The sequence below is a fragment of the Protopterus annectens genome, chromosome 4.part0, assembly GCF_019279795.1.
Source record: "Protopterus annectens isolate FY-2018-M chromosome 4.part0, PAN1.0, whole genome shotgun sequence".
Taxonomy (NCBI): domain Eukaryota; kingdom Metazoa; phylum Chordata; order Ceratodontiformes; family Protopteridae; genus Protopterus; species Protopterus annectens.
In genome coordinates this window covers 1,295,130,399-1,295,145,326 of record NC_056733.1, presented here as the reverse complement: position 1 = coordinate 1,295,145,326, position 14,928 = coordinate 1,295,130,399, and the positions used below count along the sequence as shown (strand labels likewise).

General features: G+C 38.5%; 1 protein-coding gene across 3 annotated transcripts in view; it reads right to left on the bottom strand.

Annotated features, from left to right (window-relative positions):
* KAT5 (lysine acetyltransferase 5) overlaps positions 1-14,928 on the bottom strand; it is a 485,129-nt gene that overhangs the window by 353,199 nt on the left and 117,002 nt on the right. For all 3 annotated transcript variants that reach the window (XM_044069174.1, XM_044069176.1, XM_044069175.1), the window contains exon 8: positions 14,503-14,751. In XM_044069174.1, coding sequence (XP_043925109.1) covers positions 14,503-14,751 — 249 coding nt within the window. The remainder of the gene's footprint in view (positions 1-14,502; positions 14,752-14,928) is intronic.

Sequence of the window (14,928 nt, the reverse complement as noted above, 5' to 3'; positions counted from 1 at the left end):
TGGGCTCAATGACCATTTATAATGGGTTCTATACGCATTAGTCTTATGGGCCTATCCCATATATTTTATATATTTTTTATACATTTTGTGTATTTTTGTTTCTGTTCAATGTTTTTTCATCTCCGGGTGGTATTGGTTCCAGATGGGGGTAGGTCCATTTTGTTATGGAAGAGCCCTTGTGGACTTTTCTGATAGGGTATTTCGGTATTACGATATATCATAGTTATGACCACCTATGTGTTATACTTAACATGTCCCTAGGTATCTCAATCAGAGTGGATGATCAGCGCAATATAGTTTATTGTACTTTTTGTTATCAGAGGTACTATGGATATTCATTATATGGAGGGTTTGTTTAATACATTGTCCTGTATTTTGATCATGATCTTTGATCTACAATATACAGTATTTTTCCCACTTTTTCTTTTTCTTTTTTTATTAATTTGTTTTGGTTGTCTGTTGGTGGACTGTGCCACACACCATCCAATGTAATACAGGGATAGTTTTTGGGGTACTATATATGCGATGCATTTTTTCATGTATTTTCTTTATTTATACTCCACTATGTTAAATATGTTTTATGTATTTTTTACATGTGTTAGTTTGAGCCTTTCTGGGGGTTTTTGAAAGGTCTTTTTGATGGTTTAGCAATGTATGCAATCAACATTTAGCCATTCCAAAAAATATTTTTGGTCATGGCTACATTTTACTATATCATTAATATTTATGAAGTTTGTTGCCTCATTGGCTGAAGATTCCTATATAATGTTTGATGGATGGGACTTTGTTGTTTTGTCCCACACTGAAGAAGGCAATACTTGCCGAAACCGGTCTGTATTCAATAAAGGATTTATAATTACCTCCATTTCTGCTCTTGCTGGTCTACTTGGTGGTTTCGTGGTATTAGGTTTGGCATGCCTCTCATTTTTGGAAGGGTGTGAAAGTGGAACCTGTAGCCTCTGTCTATAATATCCAGAATCCATTTGTCCTTTGTAACAATGTGCCAGTTTTTTGAAAATAAGGCCAGTTTTCCGCCCAAAGGTACTGCCATTGAATCTTTGTTTGGCAGGCATAGGGGAAAGTCATTGCGTCTGTTTTCTAAATGACTGTGGTCTATCTTCTCCACCTCTTGGGGCTGGTGCTTGCCACTGCCTAGCTCTAAGATCCTTGAGGTTGTCCTCTACCCCTTGGGTGTCTGTATCTACCCCTTTGGGGTCTGTCCGTGGCTGGAAAGGACCAATTTTTTTGAGGGCCAGTTTCTGCTGAAGCGTGGAGGCTGCACCTGCAAGAAATCTTTAACTGTTTGCATAGATTTCGCTTTTTCCTCCATTTCTTTAGTACCTTCTCAGCTTTAACACCGAACAATACATCTTTTTGTAGTGGTGCATCTAATAACTTTGCTTTGACATGATCTGGTAAGGTTTGCTCTTTGAGCCAAGTGGGTCTACGTATGACAGACCCTGTGACAGCAGCTCTACATGAGGCCTCTAAAGCATCAAAACCATGAGGCCTCTAAAGCATCAAAACCACACTGTAAAGTATGTTTCCCCACTTGTTCTGCTCCATGCAACAAATCCTGTAACTCTTTCAAATCTGGTTGTTCTGTTTGTGGCATTTTGCTTTTCAGCTGAGATAGCAAGAACTGCTGGTATTTTAACATATGAAATTGACAGTTTAATGCCCTCATGGTTAAAGTGGCTGATGTATACACCTTTTTCCCCCCACCTTTCTAATGCTCTGGAATCTCTCTGTGAAGGTAAAGGGTTTTTAGCAGTAGAGGCCTTAATCCCCTTGGGACCCTGAGAAATAGTTTCTGGGTCAGCAGTAGGGCTTTTATAAAGGAACTGGTGAGAATCAGGAACCCAGTAATATCTGTCTGGTTTAACAGGGGCAGGAGGTAAAGAGTCTGGATTAAGACTGGCTTCTGCGTACACATCATCCAAAATATCTAAGACAGGAGGAATAGCCAGGGGCCTATGCTGGGGAAGCAGCAGAAATTCCCTGAGCCTTTTCTTGGAATCTGAGTAATCTTGGCCTTCCCAGTGGAAGTGCTCTCTCAATGTATGTAGGGTTTCCCCAAAAGAGTAGTCCTCAGGGGGGGGAGACAGAGGGAATAGACTCCTCAGCATCAGAGTCTTCAAATGGGGAATAGGCGTAATCCTGGTCCTCAGAAAGGTCTGAGGTAATAGAAGCCTGGTCTGGGGAAGGGTAGTCTTCCTCCAACCTGGGTCTTTTGTCTGAGGGGGGTTGAGAACCCCTGATGAGTGTAATCAAATCCTCAGCCATTTTAAGCATCTGTTTTTTAGGCATGGGGCCTTGAGAGAGGGTCTGTGGACACTGTTTTTTAATTTTCATTGGAGCTTTAGATTTTGTGAACGATTTAATAGAGAAGGTGGTAGGCCTGAAAACACCTTCAGAAATGGCAGGCCTCGCTAAACTTTCCGTTTCTCCGCCAAGAGTGGCGTCGGTATCTGCAGTGGGAATGGAGACCGAGGAAAGTGCGACCTCGGGTACGGAAGTCGCCGGTAAAATAGTTTCATTGGTAGTCAGGGGCTGCGTAGGTGCCTCACTGAGAACCGGAGGACCGGTAGTAGGCCTTAGCGTGATCTCAGTACTCGGTGCAGGCCTCGGATGTCTGTCCTTATCCTTGCGTTTTTTGCCTAAAACTGGCGTCGGTATATCCGACGACATGATATAATTAAATTTTTTGCCAAAATAATGAAGGGCGAACTCCGCCCGGCACTTAATAGTGCGCTTGTTAAACCTAGCACAAAAACGGCAGGCCGAGATGTCGTGGTCTGGCCGTAAGCAAGGTATACAGTAAGAGTGAAAATCCTTATGCGGTATTTGCTTCCCACAAGAAATGCAATTATTAACTTTGTCTGACATCGGTCTGAGGCAAGAAAAGTTTCCCCAACGGGGTACTTAGCTTTAAAGAAGACTTCGGCTGAAATACTTTTCGTAAATCTCAGGAGCTGGCCTACTGGCACTTGCGGACTGCTTCTGCTTCGGGCACTGCGCGGCAAGAAAGACTGAAGAAAATGGCGTCGGCTGGCTCTTTTATACCCCTGCCGTACTGACGTCAGGGAAGAAGCGTCGACAACCGACGCCGGACCTAGACTTTGGAATTCGGCCGACCGAGGACCCGCCTGACGGCAGGATAACCCAAGTGTGATGACTGCAGCTGTATGCACGATGAACATCATGCAAGTCTTTGCAACAATTAAAAAGATTTTATGTTTATATATTCATTTAACCATGATTCCTTGTCTGCCCATAACCTTACCTGCCACTGTGCCTCTCAGCACTCAAGTAATGCTTTAAAGTTCCCTGAGAAACTGTCTCGTCATCCAGTGCAAAAAATTAAACTTATTTTTAAAATTAACACACAATAATGAATGGTTTGTGTTCCTGTTTTTTATTGCTTTAACATGTTCATACATTCTTTTCGATAATTTCCTGACAGTCTTTCCCACATAACTTGTACTGGGCTCACAAGTTGCTAAATAAACTACTCCTTGTGAGTTGGAGTCATACCTATTTTTGCCCTGACTGTTCAAAGTGCTACTGATGAATCTGCAGTACTTGCACCTACCACATTTAAAAGTACCTGGGCTACTTCTTGTGTTCACATTTGTGGGAACATTTTTCTCCAATATAGTTTTAATGTTGTTGGTACTTTTATAAGTAAAAACTGGGACTCTCCAACAACTTTCACTAGATCGATTGCCAAGAATAATTTTCCAGTTTTTCTTCAAAATACCTCTAATAAGATTTGTTTCAAAACTAATGGGGAGTGGAAATGCCCTATCAAAGCAGCAAGTGGAAGATTTTGCTAAGTCAGTTCAACTTGTAATAGCTTCCTTTCTTTCTTTTCTGCATTTAAGTAAAATAGGCTTCGCTTAACTTTGTCTCAAAAGATAGACCTCGCTAATAATCTCAGAAAACAAAACAACTTTATAACTTTGGTTAAGAAATAACTCTTAAATACTCAGCTTCTAACAAATAAAATTCTCACAAATTCAATAACCAGCTACACTAAGTGTACACCGTTCTGAATGAACAAACACAGGTATAATTCACACCTCCTTCCACCTAACTTTTTGTTTTCCTACTGATTTTTTTGCAGATTTAAATACTGACCGGGATTCATAAAAGTTACCACAAAGTGTAGACTACACTTACACTTAATGTAATCTTTCTGAGTGACTAGAAAGCACAAAAATGTGGTAGGGATGTTGCTGAATACATATCGTGTATACTTCATATAAGTATTATTTAATCTGGCCCATCATCTTTACTAGTAAGCCTACTAAGCGTTATGAACGGACTCTTAAATCACCTCTTTTTTTTCATGTGCAAAGGATGTTAACTTTTATACTGTAATTATTCACAAATATGTCTTTTCTGAAAAACTTACTTACAAAATTCTCACTTGCTTCATCGACCAAAATGGTGATGTCTAAAAAATATAATTTCCTTTTCAAGGACAGTTAAAGTAAATTTTTAAAAAGTGGTGTTTTCATTCACATAACAAAATAACTGCTGAAATTCTTCTTTTGTACCATACAATAATAAAGTCATCAATAAATTTTTTTATAAAACATGACTTTCTTAAAAAGGTGGTGGGGGTTAAGATAATGTTGCTCCCACCATGCTATCACTAAACTGGCAAAGACAGGGGCTAACCTGGCTCCCATTGCCCCTCCCATCTTCTGCTTGAAATATTTTCCCTGGAAAACAGACACATATCCAAAACAGTCTCAAGAGGTATACCAATGGTACTGACTTTGGTAAATTTGATAAAATAAATCACAAAACAGCAAACTATGTAAACTTGAAAATAAAAAAACGCTGTACCAAACGTCTGAGCCAAAAGTTTATTCACCCTAGTTTTAGTGCTTTTGTTCCAAAACACAGGAACTTCATCAGAAACTGTACCAGACTAATTTCCTTCCTTTTAAAGACTCAGAAAGAGGCTCCATGTCTGGACCACAATGCAACCACTGAAGTCCAGCACCGTAAATCCCAAAAATAAAATCCAAAAAATAAAACCAGTGCAGACACCATGTAAAGGAACATACGACTGCTTTATTTAAAAGACAGAACAGATAAGCGCTTACAGTAAAAACCTTCTTCAGATCATAAAATAACACATAACAGAAGCACATTTAAACAGCTGACTACTAATCATAACTTGCAAATCAAGTGATGTCTCTAACACAGGTTTAATGTGAAGCTGAGCATTTAAATCTGGCAACTTGTCAGCTTGCAGCTCAGCAGTCCAATGTAATTCAGCATATTCAGCATCATTAAAAACATCTCCCCCACTAATATCCGGACTGATGAGCTGTAAAACCATAAAAATAAAATTATGTAAAGGAAACTGCATAACATGCTTAGCTAAAGCATTATTGCTATTTTTAGATGAGATATCTCGAACATGTTGTAAAACCCTTTCTTTAAAGTGCCTGTCCGTTTTGGCAATATAGAAACATGAGCACCACCTGCAGGTTGCTAAATATACTGGATGCTGGGTCGCACAATCAGCATATAAATGTGGAGAATATCTATTGCGATAAACAGGATGAGTGAAGACATTACTGCTGTTAATATAATGACATGCTTTACAAGATTTGCAGGGAAAAGTCCCATTCCTTTGACTCAATTTGCGTCTATTGGCAGGATACGGATGACAGAGCCTTTGTTTTAGATTTCTGCAATTCTTAAATAAAAAGGCAGCTTTATTCCCCACTAACCCTTTTATACGTTCATCCATAGTGAGAAGCTTCCAATTATTTCTAATTAGACTACAGATACTATTTACATCACTAGAATACGTAATCAGAATTTTAACCCTATTCTTCTGAGAACTAGATCTACCGCTAACGAATGTTTATAAAGGGCATTGAATTGATGTACCTTACTGATTGCTTTTAAAGGTCCAGTCTTCCCAACATAAAATGCTGGGCAAGATGAAGAGAAGTCAATATACACTACCCCTTTTGGGTTACAATCAAATCTGCCTTTGACTGTAATCAGTCTTGGAAAACCATGTACTGGGAAACTACTGTCTTCTAGAATAAATCTATACTGCTTGCATGCTCCACATCGTTTCATACCCCAGTTTTTAGTAAATTTACCATTGCAGCTTCTACTAAATTCAAATAATGTTTTGAAGTTTTTGTTGTTCTTAAAAACAAATCTGGGCTGCTCCCCCAGCCTTGTTGGTTAACCCAAGACTTCCAAAGACAGTACACCAATGACCACTAACAGCATTCTTTAAAGAGTAAATGTCTCTACTGTACGGTAAAACCAGTGCCTGTAAGTGATCACCAGGACTCAAACTGACATTTTGCTCGTAGGTATTCTTTATGCCTCTCATTTGTTTAGGCTGTCTAATAATGGGACCACAGCGGGAATTTCGATGTTGGATAACAAATCGACATATCTAACATATTCTGGGGGTACCCCTTATCACACAATATGTTGACCTCTATTTAAAAATTGTGTGTCATCAGAAACCAGCCTGCTGAGTCTAATTAACTGCCCCCTCACTAAGTTCTTTTTTTGCCAGATCGGGTGCTGTCAAAATGCAAATATGTATTTGAAAAGGTGTTCTTTCTAAATGTTAGATTCATACCTGTGATCCTCGGTGTTCTTGTATAAAGTGATCTCAAGAAAGTCTATGGTCTGTTTGTCATACTGATGGGTGAATTCTAAGAAGTCAGTAGCGTGAATCAAGTAATCCATGAATGATTTTAACTGTTCCAAGTCACCCTTCCACAAAATAAAAATGTTGCCTAGGTACCTCAAATAGACTTCCAACTTGGAAGAAAAGGGTGAATTCAGAACCATGGAGGTTTCCCAAAAACCATAGGACCATGTTAGCAAAAACAGGAGCTGAAGCTGCCCCCATAGCCATACCTCTATGTTGTTTGTAATATTCACCCCCATAGTAAACAATTATTTGTCAGCACTAACTCCATAAATTGTAGTATCGGTCTAGTTTGTCGTACTAAGGCTGGTACCTCGAACCATTGCTTGATGGAACCAATCCAACTCCTCCTCATGAGGGATTACAGAAAATAAATCTTTAATGTCAATACTGACAAACAAAACCTCTTTTGAAAATGTAATTCCAGAAATGGTCTCCAGAAAATGCCACGAGTCTTTAAGCAAGTGTTGATTGCCCTCAGGAAATGGTTTGAGTTTACAGTCAACAAATTTGACCAGAGGTTGTTTTGAGCCCTGCGGGTACCACAATGGGTCTTAGGGGAGGGGTCAGTGACTGATTTATGGATCTTCAGGATACCAAAGATCCCTAGGATTCTTGGTTTGTTAACTACTAGGAACTCCCCCAGGGCCAAAGGCAGTTCATAAGTCACAAATATATCCTACAGTAGTAAATCTATGGCATGGTATGCAATGTTGATTTCACTGTGACAGACTTCCAATAAAAAAATTTTCCAATGTGCAGATAGTCCAACATCTTGCAGGAATAAAGATGTTTGTCCATTATGACCACTCCCCCACCCTTATCTGGTTTCATAATGCGTAGGTTTTTGTCACGGACCAATACCTCGACAACTCTCCTCATTAGTAAGATGGTAAAACAGGTTTTCTACTTTTATTGCACCATTCCCTCACACTTCCTTCCCACAGTTGCTCGAATAAATGTATACTGGGCAAGAGTGAAGGAATGAATGTGCTAGTTCTCTTTAGGCAAGGATTAAGTGTACTGTCATCCCTGGGTGCCAAAATACAATTTAAATTCAGCTTTCTGGCAAACAATTTAAGTTCAGTAATGAGGTCTACAATATCACGGTGCCTAGAAGGCACTATTTAAATCCATTTCGAAATAGTGTACCAAAGGTGTCAGTAACAGTGAGGGTAGAAAAATTGCATATTTTACACCCCCAAAATTAAAAATAAAACTGGTATCTTGGTCTCCATCTGCCGAAGAGTCCGAAGAAATTACTTCTGATACTGTCTGTTTTGATAATTGGTCCTCAAAAATCTTGCTTGTAGGGACTTCCACTAGAATTGGAGACATTAGGTAAATCCAATCGCTAGGAACAGTCCACAATATAAAACACTTCGCACGCCAGTTCCTAAGGGCAAAATGCGCCCAGCACAGCACAAAATCAGTACTCAGTCGTCAGGATAAAACTAAAGAAATTTAAATCCAATCGCTAGGAACAGTCCACAATATAAAACAATTCGCACGCCAGTTCCTAAGGGCAAAATGCGCCCAGCACAGCACAAAATCAGTACTCAGTCGTCAGGATAAAACTAAAGAAATTTATTGTAAAACACAATAAAAACGTTAAGCGCTTTCATCACTCTGTGACTTCATCAGAACAATTGTACTTACATTCACAACCCATTTATATACACTTCACATCACATGACACACAGTTGATGAACCACCTGACATAATTATTTGCAATTAAAAAATTAAAAGTGCTGAACGCTATTTTCAAAAACCATCATTCTCACTCCCCCAGAGATTTCCAACACATTTGTCTATGAACAACATGCTAAATATGCATTTAGATATGCAGTACATATTGAAACTCCTTGAATGTTACACGGATTAGTAGTGTACATGTCCTAAGTTCATGTCTTATTAATAATTGGAAACATTATTAGCCTGTCTTTCTCTTCTTTCCTGCAGTCTCTTCGAGGACCATTGACATCCTCCACTTGTGCCTTGTAAGTTTCGCCTGAATTGTTGTTAGAAAGCCCAGTGCTGTTTTCTTTAAATTTACTTCCTCTTTGTGGATTTGGTAGACCTTTTTAGCCTTGTAATCGTGATCATCGCTTATAATCTTTTTTTGCTTCCTCTTAAAAAAAACTGCTTTGTGCTCAGCAACTTTGTTTAAAACTGCCTGGAAATCATCCAGTCTGTGTTCAAACAACAAATCTTTAATTTCTGGGTCCAACTTCTGAATCTCCTCTTCTAAAAGATTAAGTTGCCGCAAGTTGTCTTTGACAATAATGCGCATATACTCTATGCCTATATGGTCAAAATACTTATAAAAAAAATATATATATATATATATATATATATATATACAGATTAATTATTTGAAGGAACATTTATTGACATGTTTATTTTATGCAACACATTTTTATGTAAGCATATTTTATGTAAGTAGTTATAAGTGTGTACTTCTAGACCTACTTTTAAGTGTGTATTTAAGATGTTTCTTTAAATATTGCTAGTCCAGGCATGGAGCCTCTTTCAGAGTCTTTAAAAGGAAGGAAATTACTCTGGTACAGTTTATGATGAGGTTCCTGTGTTTTGGAATGAAAGCACTAAACCTGTGGTGAATAAACATTTGGCTGGAACTTTTGGTGTGGCTTTTTTTATTTTTAAAATTGGTAAACTTGGTTAATGTCTGACAAAGACATTTCCAATTTCTTGATTAATACTAGTATACAGCGAAACAACATCCAAAGAGGCCAAAAAACATCAGTTGTTTTTTTTTCTTCCATACTACTAAGAGATTTTAAAAACTACCATGAGTCCCCTTAATTAGAACTCCAAGCTTTGCACCACAGGATTCAAGAGATGGTCCAAACAAACAAACTATCTCAGCCTTCTAGAAATCAGCAGCCATAACTGGTCAGAATGGTGGGCTGATCTTATTTTGTGGCTCTTCAGAGTCCCAAATATTCTGGCCACTTCTGGTTGGTCGACTGAGAAAAGTGTACAATTCATTGTCAATATCAGCCTGGCATAATAAGTTGAACAACATGGTGTCAATCAATGTTGGGGAACTTCTTTCTAATGATGTCTCCAGTTGTCTCCTAACACACCTGGTCACTCGAACTGTTCAAGGCCAGGTTGCAATTATCTGTATTCATAATGACCACCACTCCACTTTTGTCTCCTTTCATAATTCAAATGGTTGTGTTAGATAATTCTATCAATGCCATTCTTTCTTTGGATGACAAGTTTTGAAATTTAGTGCCCCTTCCTAACCTCTTACACAAGTCTTCTCACATGCGTCATGGAAGACCTGCAAAGTATTGTACAGGGGTGGGTTGAAAGCACTTCTGGTGAAAAAATTTTTTTATTTTCATTATTAAACTGGTAATCTCATGTAATAAATACTGTAAATTTAGTTTTTGAATATATAGTTACAAATCCAGCAGCACCTTAATACTGGCAGGCTGGGTGGGGATGAAGGAAAAACCTTTTCCAAGAACAGAGATGTGATCATCATTTAAAACCACACTGCTTAAGTTCCCAGTGTTTGAGCTCCAATTTAAGGTTTCCCCATTCCTTTCCCTCTCTCTTTGGGTTACCATCTCCGAGTCCCAGGATTCAAAAAAAAAGGGGCTGTTGACTGTACTGGGGACAAGTCATGGGTTTGATTATCTGTGTAGATCAGGCCCTGATCAAGTGTTCCTTGATCAGAGTTACTGGTTGTATTGTTATTTTCTACGGTCGGAACTCCTTGTCCAATCGGACTCCTGTTTACTTCACTGTTGACAGATAATTTTCTTCATTTAAATAAGCTGTTCCAGACTGATAGGCTTCTTTGTGTCTCTGCAGCTTCCACCATTTTCTATTAATAATTGCTGAAACCAATCTATTGATTTTAGCAGTAATTCCAGAATATAAAGTGCTGTACTGAAAAAATATTTTTCTTTATTTTGTTATCCAATGACCAAATTTTTTCTTTTAAGTGGTGGAGTTTAACTTTGTAGTTCTCCACAAGTAACTTCACAATAACATCCCAATGTCATTAAATAATTCACAAATTCACCATAAAGTTTGCATTCACAGTTACAAGTTGGGAAATTTAAATATTCTTAAACCAAATGGCACTTGCTCGACCCTGATGCATGCCTGCAGGTAGAAAATTTCATACTGCCATGTCTTGTATGTTTTACATACATTTGGAAATTAATTTTTCCAAAACAAAAATAATATTCTTACAAACACCAGATTCACTGAAATCTGCCATGCCACTGTTTAAACCCAAATTTGTGGGAAAGCCATTTGTCAATAATGTCTCATAAAATGGATGTCTATGTTTTTTAAAAAATCACGAATGGTGGCATTTGTACCTGTAATTCCACTGACTGCAAAACTGAACTCATCTCTTACATTGGTCTCATTTCAGTTGCTGTGGTTTACTAGCTCACTGCCATGATAAAAACTGCTTCCCAACACTGTACACGCTGACTTGAATCAAGTCTGCACTCTTCAGAAACTGCTGTGGTAAGCAATGTGTGGACAAATCTAGGTTGGGATCATCAGCAATCTTGTTTAGCCATATAGACACTGAAGGGAAGAGGATGCAAGATGGTACCCTGAGGGGCACTAGTGATGTGCATTTTAGATGAGAAATACCACCATCTCTTATTATGAGACTGACTGCACAGACCATCTGCAACCCAACAGGTGACAGGGGCCTCTATTTACACTAGTAAGCTTGTTAATAATGCCAGCAGGGAGAATCCTCTTAAAGGCTTTAAAAAGATACACAGTAGCACTATGAAAGGCTTTAAAAAGGTACAAAGAAGCCCTATGAACGGAATGGCCTTTGCTAATAACATTTATTAAATTTTGAAATAAATTAACACAAAACCACACTGATGTGGGTTGAGTGTTTGCAGGTTACCAATTTCATTGTTTAAGTTAATCAATCGGTGAGCCATGATTTTACAGATAATGCTGTTGAGGCTAACAGGACAACAGTTGCCAAGGTCTATGGTGGAGCTCGTCCTTGTGAAATGGCACCAAAACAGCCATTTTCCAAAAGTCAGGCAAATGTGATTAATGTGAATTGAGGAACATACACAGAAAGGGTCTTCAGGCCATGGTCTGGGGAGGGGGTAAGCCAGACTTATCTGGGCTGGAATGTGTACAGTAGCACTCCTCTGGAAACATGCTGAAAGGGTCTCCTCAGAGGTTTCTATTACCAACCTACGTTTGGGACCATATATCTTGTCCTTGGGTAAGAGACACTACTAGGGAAAAGTGGGTAGGACCATAAAGATCCCTCATTACTGCCTGGCTTGTGGCCTTCTTGGACAGGAGGTATGACCCAACTATTGGCAGTCACAAATAATGTATGAAAATGTTGTGATTTCAACAATGAATTAGATTTACAAAACATTGCTTTGTGTTTACTTTTACAGAACACAAATGGTACACTAAGTGCAAGCCAGAGCTGCAATAGCAACTAGTAGTTAACAGCAACATAAGTAAAAGCACATATAATTGGCATTCCAAGTATTACAGCCTTATCAGTTTGTTCCAGAGATCAAAGTATACTCTGTTTACATTTCTTAAGTAACTACCAGATGTTAACAAAAAAAAATTGTGTTTAGAGAAATCATATGCAATAAGTTAGGATGCTAAATTAAGGTATTATGTCATCAATTGAGTGCAGACTTTGTTAGAAACCTGCTGTTTGTACTGTAGGAATGGCTTCATCTGGAAAACACATTTTGATTTGGTATGGCCATAGTTTTAATAGTGTATGATCAGCTTCATTTTAGTAAAGCAACCATTTAGTCAGCAGCAGTAGTACCATTGGTAAGATGAGTACACAAAATGGCATTTACATAGCAGCTGGTCAGCAACAGAGCAGAGAAGGATGCCCTTGCTTTGGAATTTCCCAGTGGGTTATGAATGGACGTAGTGGTAGTAAGGACAACACAGCAAATGGTATGTGCAGCACCCCTCCCTCCATCCATTTTCTGATAAAATAAAATAAAAATAAAATAAGTTGGTTAACATTTGTTTACCGGGAAAGTCTGGCTTGGAACAAAGCCAATTTTCAGCATAGGTCCACAGAGAAACACTCAAGACGCACGTCTTTGTAACATGGGAGGAAACCGGAGCACCTGGAAGAAACCCACATGAACGCAGGCAGGACATGCAAACTCCACACAGAAGGCACACCAGCCATGAATCGAACCGGAGAACCTCTTGCTAGGAGGAAACAATGCAACCGCTGCACCACTGCACCTTCCAGTGCACCACTACCCTTTAACAGGATTGCATGGATGCCACAGCACATTCCAGGAGCCCATGGGTACAGGGTTATGAAGCAGCTTACTACAGAATGACCATACTTTCACTCACTCACACACACACACACACACACACACACACACACACACACACACACACACACACACACACACACACACACACACACACACACACACACACACACACACACACACACACACTACATGCAAACTACATGCAAACTATTATCAACTTGGAAAACTGCCCGTCAACTTACTTCATGCTTTTGCGATGTGACAGGAAGTTGCATGAAAAAAATAAGTTATGTTAAAAGATGGTGCACATCTTGTCATGCTTATCATTGTGATTTTTATGTAACTCTATCTATGCAAGAGAAATAACTTTAGACAATAAGTGCCATCCCGTAAATGATTCCTTCTTAATTACAGACAATAAATTTCAATTAAGATTTGTCAGACTGCAATTAATGTTAACTAGTCCTTCAATTCTGATGATACTCAAACTAAGTCTAAAACAGTTGATACTAATTTTAATTACTTTTCAAGTAAACCTTGGCCAGTGACTCAGTGTGCACGTAGAATGCAACCACATAACTGATACATTTTTACATGTCCTCCACTTCAAACAATAAAGGGTGGACTGTTGAAGGTAAAACATCATATAAATTAATACAAAGAGATTATCCAAGAAATGAACTATTAATCTAGAGAGGCCATTTAGTGACTTAGTTATTGGACACAGCTTGAAGCACATCAATGTGAAGAATTAAGTTACTGACTGATTTATGATAAATATATTCCACGGTTTCTCTAAAGTTTTGCATTGAGTCTTACAGCATACATAAATACTCACTTTCTCAGAGTGCTGTGCAAGCGTCCATAGATTAGGTTTCTGAATCAATGTGGGCTGATTTCCCAGATTACGCTTTCTGAGAGTGTAACATCCCTGCAGTTGCTTTAAAGCATATAAACTATTTGCTGTGGTGACCAGATTTGGATTTCAGCCTGTACAGGTAAATATCACACCTGGTACTTTTGGTTAACTACAATTTTTACACACTTTGTGCTCAGTGATAATGGAATCTCCTTGGCTGAAAGAAATGCTAATGCAGTACAGTTAAACTTTGTAGAAATGATACAGACATCACTAATCCAGTGCCAATTACAGCATGTACTGCAGGACTAAGTATTATCCAGATTTAATTATGTAGTTAATTGACCTGTGAAAACTCTGAATTCTAGCTCAGCCAAGGATAACTACAGAGATTTATGTAACATGTTGTGCTCTGCAAGACCATTTTCTGATACAATACTTGCAAACTTATTTCAGAAATAAAAGTTTTACTACTTCTTTTCCATAGTATGGCTGTGGCATTCTTATCTATTTTCACACTAAAGTATCAATTCCAACCTGATACAGCATCATAAACAGAACAGACAGGCAACTCCACTTCCTTTGTTTAGTATGTCACTTACCAAATGCCTCTGAAGACAGCGGAGTGACTTAACATACTTCAGACAGAATTCGCACAGATAGAGAACAGGTAGTGTAGTGAGCTCCTGGGGGTATGGAGAAAAATACCATGGTTTCAAACGGTGCCGCCCCAGCTCAATACATTCAATATTTTTCATTCGGGTAATGATATCATCATGGCTGCGATCTGACACTAAACTGCCAGTCATTCGTGGAGCAGATGGAATGCCATCAGAGCTGTCCTGAGAATCCTACAGAATACAAATATACAGCCATTTAGATTTACAACATTTTTCAAGCAAACAAACTGCATATCTCATACAATGTTATGAAACATAAGAGAGATTACCAATGGCTAAATTTAAAGAGGTCAACTATTTTGTCAAAAGCTGATAGTAAAATTTGGCTTTACTGAGTGAGAATGCTGT